Source organism: Cygnus atratus, chromosome 5 (assembly GCF_013377495.2).
Source record: "Cygnus atratus isolate AKBS03 ecotype Queensland, Australia chromosome 5, CAtr_DNAZoo_HiC_assembly, whole genome shotgun sequence".
Classification (NCBI taxonomy): Eukaryota; Metazoa; Chordata; class Aves; order Anseriformes; family Anatidae; genus Cygnus; species Cygnus atratus.
Genome location: NC_066366.1, coordinates 49,772,322 through 49,796,605, shown reverse-complemented (window position 1 = coordinate 49,796,605; position 24,284 = coordinate 49,772,322). Strand labels below are relative to the sequence as shown.

The window sequence follows — 24,284 nt, the reverse complement described above, 5'->3', positions numbered from 1 at the left end:
GGTCCATCCCAGGCGGGCTCCTAATCCTACGTTCAAAGTTCTTGTTAGATAACATGCTGCTTCGTCATATAGGCTCTGTTTCCTTGAAAGAGTATCCTGAGACTCTGTTAGAGTCTCAGTCCTTTCAAAAAAGCTGGCTTAGAGACCTCTGAAATTAACACCAGTCAGAGGCTCCTGCAATGTTCCCCAAATTTACTTTTCATTAGGGACGTACTCCACTTCATTTTTTAGCATTAGATTGGGAATTTTACAGTCACTGAATATTCCTTAAGTCTCCAGTCATGTAAATATTATTGCCAGTAAGAAAAATATGCTGTTAGTAAGTGCTCCTTTTCATGACGAGATCAAGATATTGAATATATTGAATACCGGCTAAATTGTTGTCCACGGCCAAGCGATGCCTACACTTGGGTTCAACAGTATTTATACTTGGGCTCTGCAATGCCCCCTCTTCAGCTTTATAACTAACCAATACTGCATGTTACGGAGGATACAGGTCACAGTTTATGGCATTTCCATTTTCACCATGCCATAGATGTGGCCTACAGATGGGTAAAATGTGGGTTCCCTCTTGCCATAGTGGGAAGTGAAGCACTCTTTGAAATGCTCTCCGAACATCAGAGGGAGGCTGGCACAACAGAGATCTCATCTGGCTTTCAGTTCTGCCATAAGGAAAATGAACATAATCCTGACCCTAAATGTCTTGTAATTTTTTATTAGCTCTCTTTGGCACGCAGCAACGACCCTGTGAATAATGCATGCTGCTAGATGGCTTTCCTAAGGAAAGAAGGCTTACGCAATCATATTGTCTGCCACTACTCGCCTTCTCCCTACCTCATAATAACTCAGAAACCAGCTGTCCAATTTCAACCACATTTGACAGAGGGAAAGAGATCTTGAAGATACTACGTTAAGTAAAAAATAAAATAAAATTGAGACCACATGGGGAAGAGACCTTGTAGTGGCCTCAGTGAAAAACAAGCGGTGGCAGGAGCTCAGTTCTCGCCAAGTGATGAGGTGCCACTCAGGAGCTCAAGTCCAAGAAGCACATTCATGGAAAGTAAGTTATCACTCTTTCTGACTTGTTTCTTCACAGATCACTCAGGGCGAGCCCCAGAAGTCATGCTCCAAGCCTGTAGCAGACGAAGTGACAGAGAGCTGCCAGGAAGTTTGTCAGTGCAGACCACCTCCACCATTGCCACCACCTCCTCCACCTCCACCACCCCCGAGGTTGCTGGTGGTGCCGGGTAAGTAGCCACAGGTATGGCTGTGGTGCGCTGAAGGAGTGCAAAGCGACGGTAATGCCTGGACAGATGGAAGGAGAAAGGATGTGGGAGAGGGCACAGCTAGCTCGTTTGTCATTTTCCACTTAGCAAATGGAGGAAAAATTGTTCTCAGTGGAGATGGAGATCTGTTTTCTGATCAATTAATAATACTTGGCTTTTGGAGGAAAGCCAGAGAAATTCCCTCCTTTCATTGTATTATATATGATTCCCTGGCTTTAAGTGGTTTGCTAAAGTCCTAGTCCTGAGAAATGCTCTCCTACACAGACAAAGTGTTGTGCTTCCCCTTGATTTGTATGACCTACTGTTTCACCAGGTACACACCTTGGAGGTCCTCGTGATCCAAGGCAAATTAATTTACAAGCAGGCAAAATTTTCAGCATTCTGTATTGGGAAAGAGGCTGTGTGGGGTCTCCATCTTTGGAGGTCTTCAAAAGGCAGACAGGCAAGGGCTTCTGTGAGCAGAAGACTGAAGTTAGCTCATCTCCAATTTCCTTCCAAATCAGTACTTCTGTGATCTCTGACAAATGAATCCTTTCCAGAGAGTGGAGAGTCGCCTCATGCACAGATAGTTGTGTCAGCGGTCCCCAGAGAGGAGTTCCTTGGCAGTGCAATGGACCTTGCTGGCGCTACGTGTACTAACTGGTTGCAGGGACATGGGCTGAACCCTGTGCAGGCACCTTTAGATCCCAGGTGTTTGATATTACAGCAAATTTCCTCAGCACTACTATATTTTTGCAAATTTGTCTCTCCCTAAAAGGCTACCTATTAATTCTTCTCCCTGCTTAGATAAACTCCCCTGGAACAGTGTTGTAAAGTATGTCTATTATCCTTCTCAGTGCTTCCCCCATGGGAGAAGAATTCATTAGGTAGCATCATGGTAGCATGGATGTTTGTCTTTATCAGCTCCATCCCTAGATGTGTAGAAGACATGAGGAAGGCTCCTGCACAGTTTTTAGCCTGCTAGAGGACAGGCAGAATTTTGCAGTGTTTTCTGCCAGAAGTACGCTTCATATCTGTGCCAGATATTTGCTGCAGAAATTTAAGGCAGAGGCAGAAAAAAAAACAGTAATTTGAAACACTTGAAAAAGGAAGTACAAAGAGAGCTTGAAAAGCAGAGATGAAGGTTTTTAATAGCAGGAGAAATCTCTTTCAATATTCAAGAAAATGTTATGGATGGTAATAGTGGAAATTGCCTTGATCTTTGTCTCACAGTCAGAAAATATAGTGTTTGCCACTCTGTTTTCTTGTACTTGGGCTACCCATTGCCCTGGGGAACCACTCTTACCCATTTGCAAAGCAGCAGAGTAGTGCCAGCACTGGTCCTCGGCATGGTGCTCAGCTGCTCTGGGAGGACTCTGCTCTCCTTTCCCTGGGCTGCCGCCAGGCAGCTGGTCTGTGTGCATGGATTTGTCTACTGCGAAGTGGGAGGAAATCATACCAGAAAAAAATAAGTCTGTCACACATTGCAAAAAGAGGAAACAGAAATCAAACGGGCCTGTGACTGGGATAGCCTGATGCTTACTCAGGCTGGATTGCCAGGTGCTAGCCCAGTTCTAAAAATGAGCTATATAAATCCAGATGACTAATATTTAAACAAGCTATTTCATTTCAAATGCAATAAAAAAATAGATTACACATTCCTTTCACCAGTAAGCTTTAGAGTAGCAATCAAGTGCCTCATCTTGAAAGATGCTTTCATTATTATCATCTGTCTAGGCACTGTGATTTAACCCACGTGTACAGCAATCCCCATCCTTGTGAGAATGAGCAAGCCTTGTGGTTAAATATTGATGTTATGGACACTGCTTTTAAGCAGCGTTTGGAGGAGAGGGCAGTAAAGGGACAAGACAAGCTATAATTAAATGGTTGATGCTAGGCTTGCACTTTGCACTTTTTCAGTGATTAAAGTGTTGGAAAGACCTCAGCAAAAAGAAGGAGCAGCCCAGGAGGAACAAGTTTTTTACTTCTACATCTTTGAGAAGACGCTGTTGTTGCTTTCAGAGCTTTGTCAGCCCCAAAAGGCTGCAGCCTGCTAGGCACAGTCCTTAACGGCTATTTGTGCAATTGCATTGAAAGTTGTTGGAGGTTTAGATGATCTCCACGTGTTGTGGTTTGGACCTAATGGTGAAAACCAGTAAGTACGTAACTCCTGTCCATCCAGCTGCTACAGATATTGACAGCTCAATTGTCTGTTAAATGAAGCCATGTTAAACGAAGCACTCTTTGACATGTGCTTTTTGGTCTCCAGTTGCTGCTATGGAAAAGCAAAGGACCCTCTTTGTGTACTCTCCATCAATCCCACCTCAATGTTTTGCAAGCCCTACTTGGTTGTAGAGAGTGGCATTGGATACCTGCATGTGAGCAGCTGAATCAGTCTCTTACAGGCTTTTATTGTGATTGAGAATCATAGAATCATAGAATGGCTTTGGTGGGAAGGGACTTTAAAGGTTGCCCACTTCCAACCCCCTGCCGTAGGCAGGGACAGCACCCACTAGATCAGGTTGCTCAGGGCCTCATCCAACCTGGTCTTGAACACCTCCAGGGATGGGGCATCCACAACCTGTCTGGGCAACCTGTTCCAGTGCCTCACCACCCTCTGAGTAAAGAATTTCCTCCTAATCTCTAATCTAAACCTCCCTTCTTTTAGAATAATTCAGGACTTTCAGGAACAATTAGATTGCATTTAGTATCTCTTCAGACATTTCAATATAGACTGGTCCATCCAGTGACAAATCCTCAGCTCTGCTTCCTACAGATAATATTTAACAGATTTGTATAAATCTATGAATTCCAGAATTCACATATAATTGCTCATAAATTCTGTGTTCACTCGGATGGATAATAAGCTAATTCGCTCCGCAGAAAATAAAGAGAATCACATACAACTTAGCAGTCAGGCAAAACAAATGGGAGGTGGCAAAAACACCAACTTGTGTGTATGAAATGTATGGGTTGTGCTTCAGTGCACCCTGTGGAGATGTATCATCCATTCAGCAATATAAGTATGGGTAATTAAATTAGATCATTTGGCCAATATATTTCCCAACATGGATAACTAAATTATGGACTGGTGGATTCAGGGAATGTCTCCGCCACCCAGACTGCAGGTCCCAGGAAATAAAACACAGGCTGTTTTTGTCCTCCCTCAGCCGCGATCAGAGGCCTGCTTTTTCCATGTTTCTAACTCCTTCACACAAGCCACTGGCATTTCCAATATCTCTTCCACAACCTATTCTTGCCTTCACAGCACCTGCTCTGCAACTATCGTGGGACTTCACTCCACACCCTGCAGCAGCATATCCATGTTAAGTAGAGGACTCTTGGTCTGCTACAGTGAATCCTTCTGCTTTATGGTATCTAAATGAAGGCTGGGTCAGCCACACTGGTTACTGTGGGTGCTGCTTCTTTCAATACTGCTTGGCCGGAGTTCAGTGTCTCTGTCCATAAATTGGGACACGCAGATCTTCACCGTGAGTGTTTCAGTTTTGAATTTCCTGAGCTTCGTGCCAAGTGCTATTTGTTTGTGTCCCAGATACTCCTGTCTTTTTTGGTATAGACACGTGCCTTCCTGATGGTCTTCAAGCTGAGGAGGCCCAGCCATGTTAGAAGTAGCTAGGATGCCAGGGGCTGTGTGACAAACTGGTGGGGCCTGTCAGGAGACATGGCGGTTGAGCCAATGACAGTTTCTCCAGGCTTTCTGGCATGTTTATATTTCCTCAGTGTCTCTCTGTATTCAAGCAGAAGCCTGCTCTTTAACCCACACCTAGAAAACTGCTGGTTAACAAAGTGAAGGGAAAGCTCGTGAGGCTGTGAGGGGCTTAAGGCCAACTAAGTTTAGATGCTGACAGCAAAGAATGTATGAACTTTCAATGAAATTCACCGTGTTCCCTAGATGTGGCTTTAATGACCTGGAGAAGCTAGGGATTTTCAGAACCTGGCCATTAATTAACTGTGCCTTTCTTCCCCCCCGTCTGCTTTCCTCCCTGTCTCTGGATTTCAGCCAAGACTAAGGCAAGGTGGAGTACTTGTTTAGGCAGCATTTCTAACCCAGCTACACAAACCCATGAGATTAAGCTAGTTCGAATGATGTTGACCCTTCAAAATCTAAAACATTGCAGTTGTCAACCTTTAAATTCTTTGTAAGCACACAGTATTCTCCAGGGCCATGGCAAAGAAGAAAGGAATTCATCTGGAAGTAGAAGCTAGGCTTTCAAAATACGGAAGGATTGAAGGTAGACATCCAAGCAGAGACAAATACAGCAGTCAGTATCAGTTTTAACCTGCCTAAGGTTTGAGGAAAAAACAGTTCAGAGGTGACTTATTCAAAATGAATCAAGGAAGGGAAAGGACGTTCAGCATGAACACCTCCCTCACTGGTTGGCGACATTTGCTGTCTCTTCTCTATCCATCTCCTGCATTGGGTAAAGAGTCCATGGTACCGCCATCCCTTCACTGATGATGGAATTGTCAAATCAAATATTGCTTCAGTTGAAATTTAGAGGAGGAAATGTGAATAAAAGCTTTTATCTGAGATCATTACAAGCAGAACTAGCACAAATGAGTCTGGATATGTGAACCAGCCTTTGACTCACTGGGCAGTTACACGTACATACACAGGTAGGTCTTTATAGCTCCTGAACTCTGTGAAAGTTTGCCGTAAGCTCTCAGTTGAGATAAAGCACAATCAAGTCACAGTGCAAAGCCAAAGTGAATGACATCATTGCAGAGGACTCTAATCTCAAGGCTGTAATTGTACAATTTGTTTTTTCAAGGTGAAATCTTTATCTTTGGAGATAATGCATCTAATTAACTAATGATTTGGTCTGAAAATGCCAAAACAAAAATGACCAACTGTAGTCAGGGAGCAACTTTTTGGCAACTGTATGAGCATAAATGCATAGCTTAATTTCAGAAAGTGTGCAGGGTCCCTTCAGTGCAAATAGGAAAGCTAAGGACATTTGGATCTTTAAGGACAGATGGTCTCTGTGTGTGTAATATGTTGGAGCCTGAAGTACTGGAACAGACTGGAACTTCTTAAACTTTGAGGAGGTTTTAAAGCAACCAAATTTTGCAGATTTGGATTGCTGACCACTAGCAACATGGCCTTTCACAGCAGGAACTTGTTATAGAAATGAAAACCATATGGTTCTGGTACATAAAAGAATAAGAAATGTTTTTTCCTTAGGCTTTTCTGTGACCTAAATGCTAGTAGTAGAATGGGTGGGGTAACCCACTGTGGATTGAGAGAATGAGTTTGAGCCTCACACAAACACGCTCTCCAAAAGGCTGTATAAGAAGGAGAGCTAAGCATGGTCCTGGTGCTCAGCACATCACCTCGTATTACATGGGCACAGACATTGAGGTGCTTGCCTACACAAGGCCAAAAGGACCTTTGGCCTTGGACAATCTATGATTGTCCTCCAGGAGGTGAGGGCAGGTTGTGATTGCAGAACTTCATTGAAATCCTCCTGGAGGCCACCACATGCCTTAAAACATGAAGCGCCAAAGAATTTGCTGCAGGTCATCAGGTACAGCTCTTGCAGTATGGGCTGTGTGTCCAGCTTCTTTTGTGTAGGCCTTTTGTCTTTTGAGTGCTTTGCACCTTTCCAAACATGTGCTGTGACTGTAATTCTTACCCTAAGAACTTGTCTGGCATAACCAGCCCTTGCTCACCCCACTTCTGCCAGAAGGACAGGGTTTGAGTAGTTTTGAGATATGTAGGCACACTTTATGAGTTTATGATCAGCTTCTCCAAAATATTGATGACCAAATAAATTGTTAGCAAACACATGGGGGTGTTTTTCTATCATAACGGGGAAGAAATTTTCCTCCATGCTTCATATGTAATACTTACTGGCAAAACTGAGCAGTAATGGAAGAGAACTACAGTAACACCCAAAGTGGAGGGGTACACAGACTCCTACATCAAGAAATTTATAGCAATGACATCTGCTGTGAGAGAACATTGTTTTAGCATATTGGTCTAGACGGTGATTTTTACATGCAAGCAGAATGCTGAAACAGGGAAGCCCTTTCAGTTTTGATAACACAGCTGTTATACTGTGAATTACACTCCTGTGTGAGACTGTTGTTTATACTTTACAAAGCAAAACCAAAATCCAATTCTTGTCTTCTCCCAGATCACTTTCAGTTTATTGAAGGTTTGTGATTCTAAGAACTTACGGTAGGATTTCGAGGCTTTCAAATCTAAATTGAAATCCAGCCATGCAGCCTGGAGACACAGATGAGAGCACATGCTGAGTTGAGCCCAGGTCCCTGTCATGCTGCCTTCGTGTCACAGATGCTACCTTCCCTGTTAGCACAGTGAACCAAATCATTGAACATCCAAGGTGGGATTTAGGCAGAATTCGCCCACCTAAATCAGAAATGCAATGCTTAGATTTCCTGCCTCACACTGCAGGTGCTGGTGAATTAAACACCAAAGACATAAAGACCTCAAAATCCCGATTTTTTTTTTCATCTAGCACAGTTATTTCTAGTGCAGGAATTAAAGTTAGAGGTCTTCACCTCCCAGTCAAAATGGGAAAAATGTTCAGGGTGAGAAGATTTCTTAAGCAGCAATCAAATACGAAGCTTGAATTAGTTTTGCATCTGGGATGTTGTATTAAATATGAAGAGCTGGATTAGTGATTAGAAAGCAGGTAAGACTGGAAAAGGTTCATGCGAATACTTTACTCATAGGATTCTGCTATCAATTATGTACATAACAGCTCATATTGTGCTGTTGTAAACTGTCTGTCTTTGTAAAATAGTGGTTAGATCAGACTGTCAATTCCAGCTCTGTTGCTAAATTCCCAATTCAGAGTTTTTCACCACAATAAATTCTGAAATGTTTTGTCAAGGCTAATTTTTATTTAGACAAGTGATGAATATTCCCTCTGCTCTGAGACCTTGCAGATTTGTTTTCAATTTTTCATGCAGTAATAAATCCATGTTATGGAAAAATCCACTCTCTTGAAAATGTACTCCTTCATACATTTTCCAGTATTTAAAAGTAAAAGCCTCAGGCTGGCTTTTGCAGTGCAGAAATCATTGGGAGTACTGTTATCTATAGATTAAAAGTATTGTTTAATTTTGAAACAGGAAGCATTAGATATTAAACTCATTCTGCAGTAGAGCCGTCCTTTCTGCTTTGAGATGTGTACTCCAACAGCCTGATTTTTTTTTTTTAAGAAAAAGGACTTGGCAAAACTGAAGACATTAATTCCCTGTGTGGATGGCAGTCCATTTGTACATGACTACCATTTCATTGATTGAGAAGATAACAAATCTTCAGTGAAGTTACTGATGAGTCAGAGGCTGCTGAGTTACAAATAATTGTAAGTTCCCGTGCCCATGGCAGACTGGAGCTGTGTCTCATCTTGACAAGCCAGAAGCAAACTTAATTGGCACAAGCTGTCCTAGCAGCAAAGGTTAAGCAGCTGACCTTGATAAAGCACCCACAGAAGCATATGTTCTCATAAGGTTTTGGGCATTGTCTTAGTTAAAAATGTGGTAAAAGGGTGTTGTGCTGCCTGTATAATTGCAACTTACGGGGAATTTTTAAGTCAGCATAGCAGATCAAGGAAGCAGCAGTCTGAACATTTGGGATGTTATCCTGAAGTGAGTACATAATATCCATTAATTTAATAAAAACGTAGCTTAATAACTGATACCACTGCCAAAAATTATCATTAATAATTATATGAGTTAGTTTAACACTTGTCCTTGTAAATCATATCCCATTATAATCACATATATACTAGCAAATAATGAATACCTAATTGTTATTAAAATTAATCATTTTACAATTTTGAAGAGAGTCTTTTAAATGGAGCTGATATTTCATCACTTCATTAGTTTAAAATATTTTACACAAAGGTCTGTCCCTTGGCAAGTTATGCTGTTAAACTGGACTTTTATGAGGGAGCCAGTGGAGCAAATTCTATTGAATCGTCACTGGACATTTTCCTTTCCCTCTGGAGGGATGGTATACTCTTATTTCATAGCCACTGTTGAAGGAAATGACTGTCAGTTGAGCAAAGGGAGGGTTTGTTTTAACCCTCATTTTGATTTAGCAAGTTGCAGGTGCTGTTTCATCTTTATGGGGCTTTATTCTTTAGCGCAGGCTGCCAAGTACTGTAGGCTTCAGGAGAGAGTGATGGTCAACAGCATCTCTGCAAGTGTTTGCCTACCATGCAGGCCTAGACTTCTGTGTGAAGACAGAGAAATGTGCAGAGAAAAGACCAGTAACCAAGTGGCTTGCTTTTGTGACTGTGAGGTAGGTTGTGCCTTGCCTTTTTGCTTTCAGAGAGTTACAAGTGTACTCCAAGTGGTGATTGAGGACTTTCTGTTGGGCCTTTGGCATGGTGAAATGACTTGATCTGTTAACATGATATAATTGCCATTTTAACTATTCTATATTTTATGGACACTGCACAATAATCTATCAGTTGATAAATGCAATTTTATTCTATTAGGATTAAACATACCTCTGGTTTGGAACACATTTTACATTTTAGTTCCATTTCACTCCAGCCAGGTCATCAATTGTAGCTATATTTCTCTTAGTGAAACTCAAATACAATTTGGAAAAGGAACCTGAGTGCACTAAGTGTGGGAATTATTAACTGGTCCCAGGGACGTTTTCTAAATGATAGTTGAAGCCCTTCCAGCAAAAACTGAGCTATTGAAGTGATATAAGGAATAAATTTTGTAATATCTAACAGGAGCATTATGTTTATGTAGACGCTGTACACTAACAGAAGTATCTGATACATAGTCAACCAGCTGTTCCCTAAAACTCAGACATGTGACTTGCAATGTCTTTCTTTGTAAACTGAACTCTTTAAAGCCATCTGTAGTTATCAATCTAAAGTGTATGTCTAGTACAGCCACTCTCCATATAGCATCTGAATGCCCAACATGCAACCCATTAATTTTTCAGAGATAGGCACAAACCAGTGACTTAGAAACTGCTGCTACTAACAGGTAAAGAAAATATTCCAAGTATTTCCAAGTCTTCTACTATCTGTGCTACGAAAGTCAGCCTGCAGTTGGCTGAAGCTCGTTTTCTGTTTGCTTCCCTGAAGGCTCTGCCATACCCCTGATAAGGCTCTACCATACCTGCCTTCACAGTGCTGCTTGGGCATGCCTTTCATCCAAGGCTGCCTGAGGCTCAGTAAAAGCAACGGCTAGCTTTTGAAGGGTTTTTAAGCACCTAAAAATGCAGATAGTTTCTCAGTGGGCTCTCCAAACCACTTAACACCAAGTAAGTGTGCTAAGCCATGGCCCACTCCATTTGGGAGGATGATGCTTCCTCAGTGCTTTTTGCTCAGTGGATGCTTGCTGCTGAGCTGAGGTGGGTGCTGGCCACGAGGGAGGTCACGAGGGAGGACAAGGGTGATTTTTACTCTTACCTTTGCTCGACACTTGTCTCCCCGTGGCATGCCAGGGGGCCTGCCACTGCAAACACAAAAACAGTTGCCTCTGATTTTTCAACCTCGTTACGAGATGCATGTGTAGATACTTGCAGAGATGCATGTATGTGCACATGTGTATGTGGTTGTTGAGTATTGATGTGGAAATCTGCTAATCAGGTATTAGAGCACCAAAAAGGCAAAGGCAGACTCAGCACGATGGTTCAGTGTTTTCAGGTCTCTTTCCTCCAGGATGCTCTTTTCACTGCTGTAACGTGAGGGGGTCCTGCAGTTTTTCAAGGGCAAGCAGCATTTATGTTCCCTTCTGAAGAACAACCCGTGCTCCCTGCATGCGTCGCTTGCCGCTGGAGAGCCAGGCTGTGTGTTTGTGCAATGAAGTGGATGGCACTGCGCTGGCGCATGTCTGTGCCTCTCAGTGGTGCCACTGTTCAAAAGAACTGAGGATCACTGTCCTCAGGTCAGGGCTGTGCTGTTGTTGTCCTGCCCCAGTCCGCTGCCTTGCTGCTGTGCTTGCTTGAATATGTGGTTTATGAGAAAGCCAAGGAAATACTACAAAAATACAGTTAAAGTACTTGTAAGGCAAAAATTATTTACTTTATTACAGAATTGGGAAATTAATAGCAACAGTGCTAACATGCAGCCTTATGTTGCACTTTTTATCTCTATAGCTTGTAACAGTTTGGAAAGCTGGGACAACTGTTCCTGTCCTGGAGGAAAATCGGAGGACCTATGTCCTTAGATGAATTTCTGTCCTCTACCCACAGTGACACTCTGCCTAAGTAAAGGGAGGTTGACCCTTGTATCGTAAAACTCAGAAGGTTAAACTTAAGCTTGCATATCTGTATTCAAGTTAAATCATCCTGGCTCTCAGTGCTCAGAACTTCCAGAAATCAGGTCACCTTCTAAAATGAATTCCAGAATACTAGTTTAACAGCAAATTTTCAAACATTTGTGACCTGTTTCTTGGAGGCACCAGATACCTACTAATCTGATCGGCTCCTCCTGCATTTTGAAAAGCAGGCCACCAGACACAGCAACATTTGCCTGAGCGATGGCTCTCATGCACTAGGACTATGTGGGGGTGTCAGCCCCCTCCGTGCTGCATAGTCTGGTGCTGGTCCAGGTCACAGACAGCAGGGAAATGCAACAGTGCCCACCAGGCTTTCCAGAAGGACTGTACTGTTGCAAGGAGGAGACTGCCTTGCAAGCCACAGGCTTCAATTCTGATTTGCTTGGGACAGAAATCAATAGTGTGTGATTTAATCAAGGTAAAAACAATTCTGTTTTTAGCTGAGGGAGAGTCAGATGGAGAGGGGGAAGCAGCATCTCTTCGGAGACTGTTGGTTAGAAAAACATGTGACAAAGTAAGATCAGAGGGCAGTGGCTGACGTGAGCGCCCGTTGTAAAGATAAATGCCAGAGCAGAGTGTTAACACAGAAACTAGCTATGATGTAATCTCCTTAAAAGCCTTTTTTCCACAAGGCCTTTAAGTGCCACTGCTTCTCCAGATCATGCTGTAGAGAACAGACTCTCCCTCTGCGCTCGCTAACCCCACTGTCCTCCAAAGGACCCTGGCAGCTGAAACCATGTTTTGCTCCTATTTACAGAGTCGTACCTCAGTTCTGGTGGGTCTGATCAGCTCCACCAACAGCCTAATAGGATTAAAGCTGGCAGATCTGGTCCTCAGCTTGTTGAGTGCTTGGAGCACAGACTTTCCCTCCCTAATTTTTTGATGCTCCTCTGTTTGCTCTGCTGTCTGCATCATCATTCTTCCACAAGCATGTAGGACTTGGAACTGAAATACTGTTCTTGCTCTGCAGTGATGCTGAAGCCAATATAAGTTACCCTACAAACTTAGCACCAGCCCGTCTTAGGAACCTGATGGGATGCCACCTTGGCTCTGTCCGTGGGTCTTGGCCCCACAAAGGTGCTGGGCATGGCATGCATGGGGCAGAGATCTGGCACCTGTATGGGAAGTCAGCCAGGGAGCTTGCTGCTTCCACCCCAGTCATGTAGTTATGACTGAAGCCAGTGTTTCCGTCTGACCCCCAAGGAGGAGGCAAAGTGAGCCAGAATGTAAGACTGCTCAGGAGTCAAAAGCCATTCTGTTTCCTTGCTTTTTCACAAAGCTGTGATGACTTCAGGCAAGCCACTTTGTTTCAATGTGCTTCACTTATGCCTGGGCAACCCGTACTGTCATCTCATATTATTTTTATTTTGGCATTAATGACAAGTTTCATTTTCTAAAGGAGTCTAAAATCTGCCAGGGGAAAGCAGCTCATGAGACCTTCTAAGGTAGCACAGCAGCATTGCTGTCACTCATGACCTCCAGAAAACTGCAAAACTGCCCCTTTCTTCCACTTCTTGCTCCATCCTCCAAAACCATGCACAAAATTTAGCATGTTCCTTGTTTCAGAAGGAAACTATTTTTGAAAAGGGGGAGAGAGGTGAAGAAAGGGGGCAACTGAAAGTATAGAAAAACAGCGTCTACAGTGTAAAAGCTGCGGGGGAGGGAATTTCTCCAGCATCATCCCACACATGTTTTTATTACAGCAGAAGCTCCCACTGCACAGTGATAGCAGTATCCCCCTTAAAACTGTAGTAGGAACATATGCACAGAGCAGCTGCCTGATATAAAGTTGTCTGCAACATAATGTGATAAACAGAAGTATCATCTGCTACAGGAATAGCTGATATCCACCAGTGTTATTTAACCTAGCTACTCAAGGGAGGCAGTAAATCAGGACAGGCTTTCTGCTGAGCACACCACTATTGCTTGGTAGTAGTTGTTTGTAGTTGTTTACCTGAGTAGCTCATGGCTCTCTGGAAATGAGCCTAAGTTTACAAGCAACAGGAAAGGCACAGGACTAAGAAAAAAAAGAAAGAGGAAGAGAAGAGAAGAGAAGAGGCGAGGCCAAAAAAAAGGGAAAGGAAGAACGACAAAAAAAAAAAAGGAAAAGGAAAGAACAACAAAAGAAAGGAAAAGGAAAGAACAAAAAAAAGGAAAAGAAAAGAACGGAAATTGATATTTGGGGTTTTTGTTTGTTCATTTTTCTCTGTATATGTGTACCAAAAATTGCTGCAAATTTAGGCAGTTCTTATTACATTTAAGCCAGTCTATTCACATCTTGTACAGCTGCAGCCATACTCCAGAGGTGAGGATGGTGGGATAGGACATTGCAGGTCTAAAAGAGTTCTTTGGACTTTCCTCGCTGGGCAGCATCTTCCTCTGGTGCCTGTTCTCTGTGGCAGGATCTCAGGGAACAGGTCCAACAGAGTGGCTTTCTAGGTCAGTGCTCTCTGGGGACTGTCATAATCCAAATCCTTTTCATGATGTTTGGATTTACTGGAGATGAACTTGTCCCAAACTGACTTCATCTGTTATTGAAGTTGTCATCCGTTCCTGCTTTACATTCCTGCTGTGTTTGCCCAGTCCCTCAAATTAATGATGGATGCTAACATCTCTGGCTTTCTGTGCTGCCCATCCTGCACCACATTTCTCCCCCCCCACCCCCCCCCATACTCTCTGAACAAGCAACAGCATGGCCTTCAGCTCGAGGAGAAAAGCCCTGGGAAGTCATGGTGTTCTGGGAATCTTATATTTTATTGCATTTGCTGGATTTAATTCACTCAGTAAGTACAGCTTTAGCATTTGGAGCTCTTCTTTGGAGCTTGCTTTGTTTCTGCTTCTCAGGGGGAAGCAAGGGGGAATCAGCAGCAGGGCCGGGGCCACATCCTGAGCATTGTGCCCAACCACCTCCATGCTGGACATTTAAAAAGCCATGCAAGCATACTACTGCGTATTGGGGAACCATCTTGTTCCTCCAAGGTGGTCTGCTTCTCTATGCCATTTCTTTTCTCCCAGGGGACTGTAGGTGCCATTGGGGCACCAGGATAGGGGCAGTCTGTGGCCAAAGCTTTCCAGCCACTGGCTAGATGGGTTTGGTTATGACCACAGCTCACCACAGGGCAAAGGAGCGGCCCTGCGGCCTATGTGGCCAAACCCAGGTTATGTTTCTGCTATGCAGTCTGGAGGCCGAGCAGAGGAGGTGACGGCTGTCTGCAGGCTGTCCCCGAGGCCATACCCAGCCAGGCAGGGAGGGGGCCCAGCCTCTATGGCCTGTGCTGATACCGGCCCTGCCTTTGGCCTGTGGTTTGATGTGCTCCCACAGCTCCCCTCCAGCTGCTCAAGAGTGGCCTGATGCTGTTGTTCATAGGCAACAACTGTGAAGGGAGGTTGATGAGGTGGTTTTGGGACCTGCCAGGGAGACAGCAAAGTGCATCCATTCATATCTTATAGAGCTCCTGTATCTTCAAAATGAATTGTTTTAGACACATGTGGAAGTGCCCCAAATGTGAATGTTTGTGTTTATGTTCAACTCATGCCAGGAATCTCAAGTGCTGAGCAGAGGGAGCAGAAACAGCAGTGGAAGACCCACTGTATGGCACGAATGCACCCACTGCTTTTTGCCCTGGGGAGGGGGCTCCAAGACCCCCATCTCCTGGTCAGCCTCATCTCCCCCATCCTCCCAGGAAATCTTCCCCCTCAAATCCACTAATTTTGTTGGATAAGGCCCAAAGAGTACACATACTACTCCTGTTCCTGAAATGCTTTTTAAAACCAACAGCTGAAGATCTATATTTGTATCAAAGTCTAACAGTACCCCACATTTCATTCGATGGCTCTTTGTGAGAGATTTGTTTTTCCATGCTGGCCGCCTCTCCCTCTTAGCAGCCCAGGCTGCACAGTGTGTTGATAACACATGGGCCATCCAAACACATCTGTAACTGTTCCTACGTGACAAAATGCAGCAAACAAGCAGGGGACACTTGAGCTGATGCTGACTCATGGATCTCTCCACATTGCCTGGGGTTAGGTAACAAAATCTGCACCCGAAGAGCCCAGAGCCGTCAGGGGACCGAGCTCCTCACCTTCAGCAAAGTCTGGAGCAGTGCTTTCAGGCAGCATCACATGCTGGGAGATGAGGAGATGGTGGGAGAAGGTCCTCAGCTGGCACCAGTCCCATGCCTCAGTGGACTTCCACCAGTTTACATCACCTGAACTTTTTCTCCCCTTTTCTTAGCTGTCCAAGGGTTCATTTTCATGTACGATTAAGTCAATTGTACATTAATACACTCACTTTGGGATTCGTTTACATTCCTGGAGGGAGCAAGGGGGGCTACAAGAAAGTAGGTAGGAGACCCCAGACCCAGCACTGAAATCAGCTTTATCAAAAAAGAAGTGCACATGTGATGGAGGCTCTCCTGGTTTTTCATCTGTTACACAACACAGTGCTTTTGGAGTCGGTGCCCAAGTCCTGGTGTCTGTGTGTGTGTAACTGTTGCTCTGTAGGGCTCTGTAGGGATTCCTGCCAGAACCAACCAGTGTTTCACATTAATTAGGAGACAGATGCATTGCATCCCTCCATTCCATCAGGGTTTGGATAAGACACCTCAATGTGAAGAGACCCATACTGCTGTAAATTCAGCATCTCTCTCCATGTTTAACTAGACATGGAGCATCCTGAGAGTCTTTTCATGTACCTGAACATCTGAAATGACATCTAAACCTCTCCGTGTTTTCTGGGCTTGTTCCTACATCACAGTGTGATAAGGGCTGTAGGAACTAGTGGCTTCCCCCTGTTCTACAAATGGAGATGCCAATGTGCAGACAAGTTTTGTGAATGTATCAAAATAACAAGGCAAATAAAAGTAAAAATGAGGTTAGAACCCCAAGCCCCTCCTAAGCCAGCAGATTGGCAGATCTATAAAATATGTGACGTACGTATGGGTCAGCGGTAATGCATTGCCTGTATCACCAGTTCCTTTCAGGTTCCAGCCAAGACTGACAAAACACTTGAGACCCTTGGAATATGAGCCTGCCTTCAAAACACAATCCAACCTTGCTTCCAAGCAAGCAAAATGAAACTGTGTGGCTGATTCAGGCAGTCCTACAATAGCAAGAGGAGTGCTGCAGGCGTAGAGATGGATGGGTTTAGCCTGTTGTGAATATACAATATTAAAAATGGGCAGATGTCTCATAAAGATGATTACACCAGCACTCTTGACCTTTCTGCAAGAACAGAAATAAAAGCGGGAGGAAAAACAATAACCGGTTTTGATTTCTCTTGAAAGCGCTCTTCCTTTTTTAGGCATGAAGTTAGTGTTTTTGTAGGGGGGTGAGGGGGTCACCGTCACCCCTCCACATCATGTCAGCACGTACTCACCAGCTGCTTGGGACCGAGCCTGTGGCAGACTGACATGCTCAGACCCTGGCCAGAGGATGCTTTCCCGGGACTCTACGTGGGAGCACGGGTCACTGCCTCCCCTATCTATTTGCTGGCTCACAGCTGTGTTTTGTTTTGTTTTCTTTGTTTTGTTTTGCTGGGCTGGCTGGTGAGTGATGGCCAGGACAGAAGGGCTAAGTAGTGCCCTAGTGCTGCCTCTCTGCCTTTGCTTCACTGGTGCTGTGGAGAGCTGATGTTCAACCCAGCATGGTCCTCGTGGTGGAAAGTAGCCCCTACTCCCTCCTGGCAGGCTTGAGGCTGTTAATTTCTAGTGTAGTGTCATTCCCATGCAAAGAGCAATTAGTCTACAAGCAGTATCGCAATGGAAATAGTAATCCTCATCAAAATAAATAATGGGAGTGCTAAATCTCCAAAATCTAAGCTTTATAAAGTACAGCTGTGATCACTGAAGAAAACCTGAGGATGTATTCAAGGATTCCAAGTCCAATTCTATATTCTGTTGCAGGCAGTACAAGTATGTGTTGTTTTTATAACATACACACAACCACTTAATGGTGATCCAAAAAGACATGACTAAAAACAGCCTCATCACTGACTGGTTGTTTTGTTTTGTTTTGTTTTGAGCAACTCAGGACAATTCTGAGAGTGATCCACTCAGAGATTTGCTAAAGAGAAAGTAGATATTTCTTTATAATCTCATGGAAACTTTCTTTCCAGTGACGTGACTATTATTTTTGTGCCTGGACATTCAGGGAAACCCTCTGTTGCTGAGCTAATCTTTCCTGGCATGCACACTTCTGGCTAGACCCATTTGTATACAAATGCTTGCTAACATTAGAATTGGAGCTGTGTCTTTATGCTGAGACTCCAAAACAAATTTAGTCAAAGAAAGCGTGTGAGTTTTATGTCACCACAAGCACCCTTGAATGTACTCTAAACTTACTTTACTCTAAATGTACTTTTTCATGAGTTAGTTTTCAAGAAGTTGGATCCAGCCACCCACAGGTCTGAAATGGGTCTCGATCCATTGTATTGATATGCTGTTTATTTAGGCATGGTGCTGTTGGGAATGAGGGAAGGCACTGCTCTCAAAGAGTAAACCTAACCAAAATTTGTACTTCATGAATTTTAAGACCAAGGGAAAAAAAGGCATTGTGCTCATGTGTACTTCCCAGAAGCAGAGCATTTTCTTGACTTAATTCTTCTCTTGAGTCAGTGTCTGCAGCTGAATTTAGACTTCTTTTAGGAAAAGTAAACAGTCTACCTTAAACTATTTTTTTCAGTGGAATACTCCACCAGACTTGATAGAGTATTGAAATGGATAATTACCCTTAATGATAATAATTATCCTATTTCTAAACTGAGTATACTCAGTCTCCACTTGTAGTTGAGTACATTCCTGAGTCATTTACAAGCTCTACCAGTATCTAGCCCTGTATTCTGGGGGGAAGGAGGGAGTCACTGCTGAAAAACAAATTCTCTCAGTAGTGACTTTCCATGTATAGTTAGACTTTGAGACATAACAGGCCCCTGGCTTTTAACTCAGTTCATCTGTGCCAAACTTACTGTGTAGCGTTACAGTTTCATAGCCTCTACATCATGCAGAATTGCATCAAATGTCATACCAGAGTCTTAAGTTTATCACACCAGCACTAATACAGGTATTTACCAACCCAGTAATCTCCTCAGAAAATATCTGGTCACTTTGACAAGATATGTTTTCTTAAACCTATGCTGTTTAGTATCAGTTACTTCTTTTAATACTTTATTAATTGAGTGAGATCTTCAATATTTTGGCAGAATTTTTGTCAGGATGGCAGACTGCAATTGCTTAGCTCACCCTGCTTATCTTCTTTAAAATGTCATCACTTTCCTACTACTTTCCACCCAATGGTTTGTCCAACGTACAGACCAGTGCTTCAGGGCTTAGGAGAAAAAGCACATTTTCCTTGAGTTGCTTTGCACTGTGAAAGTCACTTTCTCTGTCCAGCTGGCTGATCTTGAGACCAATGAAGAGCAAATGGGAATGAGTCGAATCAGGAACTGGTCGTGCTCTGAGCAGTTGAAGCCTCTTGTGTGAGGCCAGTGCTGGGGGCTGAGGGTACAGATGTTGTGGCCACGCTGGCCAGCCCTCAGCTCTTGGTAGCCCCAAGGTGATTTTTCTATATTGCAGGCAATGACTTCGGAGCTGGGACGCTGGCATAGGATGGAGAGCCACCCCAGCACGTGGGCATCACAGGGAGAGGGTCAGGACTTCAAGCTCCAGCCCAGAGGAGTGGAGACATCGATGTCTCCCTAGCATTGACAGCCAAATGGGGGCCTTTCTGAGGACGTGGCACTTTCCTGGGCACCTTGCTAATGCTTTGGGAAACTTTGCTCCAAGCTGACTTTCCCAGCTGCAGCTCATAGGCATGCAGCACTCCTGTGCCTTGCGCCTGGCATATGGGGCATCCAAATGGGCCAGGCTTTGGCTTCCCATCAGTACGAGTGGATTAAAGCAGCTCTGTTCTTCCTCAGAGGGTAATTGTGACAAGAAATGCATTAAAGATGTAGAAATGTCACAGTAATGAGGGCTATATGAATGCATACTGAGGAAGGCAGAAACTAGCACACAATCAGAAACTTATTGGGAAAAGAGTGGACATTTCTAAGGAAAACAAGATTACCTAGCATTGCAAGGATAAGCATTAGAAATAGAAAATATTTTTTTAAAGCTGTGTAAACCCACCAGCTACTAATAAACAGGCTTTGACTGCTTCCACTGTGATTTCTTGTGCTTCTTTCTGATTGCCTGGTGTGGACCTGGATATGCTGGACCGATGGGCTGAGGCCAACTGTATGAAGTTCAGCAAGGCCAAGTGCCGGGTCTTGCACCTGGGGCACAACAACCCCAAGCAGAGCTACAGGCTGGGAGATGAGTGGCTGGAAAGCTGCCTGGCAGAGAAGGACCTGGGAATACTGGTTGATAGGCAGCTGAATATGAGCCAGCAGTGTGCTCAGGTGGCCAAGAAGGCCAACAGCATCCTGGCTTGTATAAGAAGCAGTGTGGCCAGCAGGTCTAGGGAAGTGATTGTGCCCCTGTACTCGGCTCTGGTGAGGCCGCACCTCGAGTACTGTGTTCAGTTTTGGGCCCCTCACTACAAGAAGGACATGGAGGTGCTCGAGAGAGTCCAGAGAAGGGCAACGAAGCTGGTGAGGGGTCTGGAGAACAAGTCTTACGAGGAGCGGCTGAGGGAGCTGGGGTTGTTTAGCCTGGAGAAGAGGAGGCTCGGGACGACCTTATCGCTCTCTATAGGTACATTAAAGGAGGCTGTAGCGAGGTGGGGGTTGGTCTATTCTCCCACGTGCCTGGTGACAGGACGAGGGGGAATGGGCTAAAGTTGCGCCAGGGGAGGTTTAGGTTGGATATTAGGAAGAACTTCTTTACCGAAAGGGTTGTTAGGCATTGGAATGGGCTGCCCAGGGAGGTGGTGGAGTCACCATCCCTGGAGGTCTTTAAGAGACATTTAGATGTTGAGCTTAGTGATATGGTTTAGTGAAGGACTTGTTAGTGTTAGGTAGAGGTTGGACTAGGTGAGCTTGGAGGTCTCTTCCAATCTAGACGATTCTGTGATTCTGTGACCAGTGAGGAAGGGAACTGAGTTGCGTGAATTAGGGGTCACCTCCACATCAGCCACTCTATTTCCTGTCTTCAATAACTACATGTAGGCTGTCAGGAGTCATATACACTATTCTGTTCTGAATGTATCTATTTATTCTCCATGTAAAAATACCGTGATAAACCATGAAGGAGCACATGGTACACAGGCATATGATAGGTGTTGCTTTAGACCCTTTCTCTGCCATTTGTCAGTCTCATTTGTTGTGCTGAAGAGCATCCCAGTCTCACCACCTTGGTTTGCTCTATGACTAGTTTGGTTGATCTTGCCTTGAAGGAATACTAGATAGGAACGAGCCTACCAGCCCCATTTTGTATGATTGTATCTAATTGTATGTGGCATCTGCTGATGCGTGTGTTTCGTTTGATTTCAGTGGAACTATTTTTGTTTCTCAGGGCAACATCAAGAGGGTAGAGTTGGCCCTAAGACTGCATGCTCCTTCATGCAAACATTTTTTCATCTTTGAAATCCCCTCTGTTATGTTAGAAAATAACAATATTGAAATAACTCAGAAAATATCAGCTTATATCACAACACAATAAATAGTTCCATCTATAGTGAAAACTGACTCTTCAGCTAACATCATGGTAAGAAAGTAGAAATTCTGTTGCTGAAGTGAACTCATTGTCAGAAGAGGAGCCAGTAACCATTAGTTCTACAAATCACTTGAAATCTCAGCTTTGTTTCTTCTCTCCTATTGAGGAAAACAAAACAAAACAAAACAACGCACACACAAAAGAAGAGCAAACAAAGAGAAACAAACAAAGAAAAACACCCTCACAGTCAATGTATGTATAGTAATTTGATGTCAATATTTGCTAGGCAAGTATGATCATAGTGACAGCATGTGCTGAAGGCTGATTCACCTGAGAAATGTGAGCACTTCGTGGCACCAAATGATGAACTGCCTATAAATTATCAAGCTGATGGCTTGATTATTTTGATTGCTTTTTTACTGCACCAGGAGCTCTTTACCTAGTCTTTTTCTAAGATGCTCCTGCAGATTTCTCAGGATTAATGTTATCAATTCTTCTATAATCATATCACTGGAAAGAAGAAGTACACAGTAATTGTGTACTTCAGTATTTACCTAGCAGAGTATGTGAATGTTTATTCCTAAACAACAGACATAGGATGCATAGGGGATGTCAGCTCACAATAAATGATATAAGTGTGATGACATATTTTAATTTGTACAGCTGTTTGTGATGTGTACAAAAGGAAGTACAGAATATAGGATATATCAGATCATATAATTAGACTTTAAAAGTGCCTTTTGTTATATTTGATTCTCTCCTCTGCTTTATGAACATGCAGATTTAGTCATTCCCATTAACTGATTCATTATTAAACTTCCTTTAGCAAGACACAAATTCTCATGGAGGTTTTGTGGTTGTGTACACTGGGGGAAGGGGCTCTTCCACCTCTGCAATAACCAGTACTGCTCTTGGCGTTGGCTGTTGCTCACCATCCTTCAAGAAAGGTGTCCCTTAAAGTATGGGAAAAAAAGAATATTGCTCTGGAAGAAAAGATTTGAGCTAAATGCCACCAGTATTACTTCCGATGCAAAATACTGCCTGTTTTGAGTAATATTAAATGCACAGTTCTAGCCCTAAGTTGAATAAGAAAAATTCAATAACAATTGCTTATGCTTTCATGAGTTAACATTTCGTAAGGTTAACATTTCTTAAACATCGGACAATTTAATTGGAAGGAAGCTTGATAGCCACAGTCCTCTAAAAGCAATTAATAAATGTAATAAAATTCCTGTTCTTTTAAAACAAATTCCCCCTCCTTGCTCCAAGGTTACAACGATAGCGGCTGTGATACTGATTGGTAAGCGCTGCTGCTGCTCCCCGATAAACCTCCCCTAATGAGGTTTGAAAGCCTACCCTTATCAGCATGACGTCTCTCTAAGACTAAGGCTGATGTAGCAGGAGACGGTGATTGTGGAGGGGGGAGAGGTTTCCTGCGGGTAGCAGAGCTGAGCCTTTCTCCTCTGTGCTGGGTACCAGGCTGCAGACAACGCTGACACAGAGAGCTTGGTCATCTGGAGACCATGACAAGAAATATCTAGTACCAAACAGGGAGGTTGACTGCTTGAGGTGAAAAAAAAAAATAAATGTCCTAAACATGAAATAAACTCTTTGCATGTATCAGTGGCTCTGGCATAGTTCTATTATATGGATGACTAAAGTGTACCTGATTATACAGTACGTATGTGGGAGAATTCATGCATTTTTCCACACTCTCTTTACAGCTCCCAAGTCTACCTTCTGCCCCACTGAAGAGACCTGGTGGCCAGGCCTGGTTATTATCATTGCAGTATGCTGTGCCACACTAGTGTTCCTCTTTGTAGTTGTCATCATTTGCTACAAAGCCATAAAAAGGTAAGACTACAGATGCTTTTAATATGCTTTGTGTAACGCAAACCCACAAAGACTGACCCAAGTCTTTGCTAACACCTTGTTTTCTTCAAAGGCATCCTAAAGGCAAAATGCAGACAGAGGCATCCTGTGCTCAAAGTGTTGGTTTTGTTTGGTGGTGGTTGTTGCTGTTTGTTTTTTTGAAAGTCTCTGCTTGTACCTTTTCTGCCTGTGTAAAGGACAAAGTTCAATGCACAGCCATGGGCATGAGGAGGAGAAAAAAAACAATGGGACAGAGCCTCAATGTTCAGTTTAATGTGAATTTTACCAAAGTTAAAATGCTGTAGGGTGCTGAGTAATGTCGATAGGTTTTTGATTTAAAATGTACACGTGGGATGTGAGATTTTTGGCCCAGACCCATCACTAATTTCAGCACTTCAAATTGATGCAAGCTATTCTAACCCAAACTCTAGGGTCGTTTGTGTAATTTTTCATTTGGAGACTCTACCTCTGATTTATTCTTGCTTCAAAATGATCATCTACAGAATCAAATTCAAAACCTGCTTCCTTTAATTTAAAAGCCCATGTGAAGTCTATGTACAACACTGTGTGTAGCAACAATTTCAGCTCCCCTACTTCTGCCTCTGTGATAGATGTGCTTGCATAGATCCTAGGCAGTTAGAAAGTATTAACTTCAGTTACACAGAAAAATGTCACAGAGAATCGTTTCTTTAACTAAAGATTTCAACTTTCTGGTAGAAAAAGTCAAAACTTGAAAATCTGTACGAAGACTCCAACTCTAAGTCCAATACATTGATTTAGAAAAGGAAGTACCTTGTGGGAATTGTATTCTCACAACTGGACAGAGTTTCTTTTCTCCTCTGTTGGTCTGAATACTGCTCTGAGGACACTCCACAGCTGTGTTTTCATGGTGTCACTGTTTCATACAATGGGGGTCTCAGGCAGGGATTGTAGCACAGGTGGGTGACCAGGCTCACAGATAAGAGTGCAATATTCAACCCATAACTCTCATTAGATACTGCGGTGACATCTGAGTCACAGGGTTTTCAGAGGGAAAAAGAAAAAAAAAAAAAAACAGAAAATAGTTTTCATGAAAAAGTTATTTGCATTCAAAGCAAATGCAAGACTTTTGATGAGCCCCATCAGGGATATCATAATGGTGAAGCATTGCTCATACTTTCTGGTTGTCTGAAAAAATTATTCAGAATTTGAAGGATAGCATGTCCAAGAGCATCAAAAGGGAAGAATTCAAACAAGAAAGTCT

The 24,284-nt window shown here is 43.4% G+C and overlaps 1 protein-coding gene across 1 annotated transcript in view; it reads left to right on the top strand.

Moving 5' to 3' along the window:
- Positions 1 to 24,284, top strand: part of PRIMA1 (proline rich membrane anchor 1) — a 48,512-nt gene that overhangs the window by 5,012 nt on the left and 19,216 nt on the right. The window contains exons 2-3 of the mRNA XM_035539717.1: positions 1,097 to 1,247; positions 22,894 to 23,023. Of these exons, the coding sequence (XP_035395610.1) occupies positions 1,097 to 1,247; positions 22,894 to 23,023 (281 nt within the window). The remainder of the gene's footprint in view (positions 1 to 1,096; positions 1,248 to 22,893; positions 23,024 to 24,284) is intronic.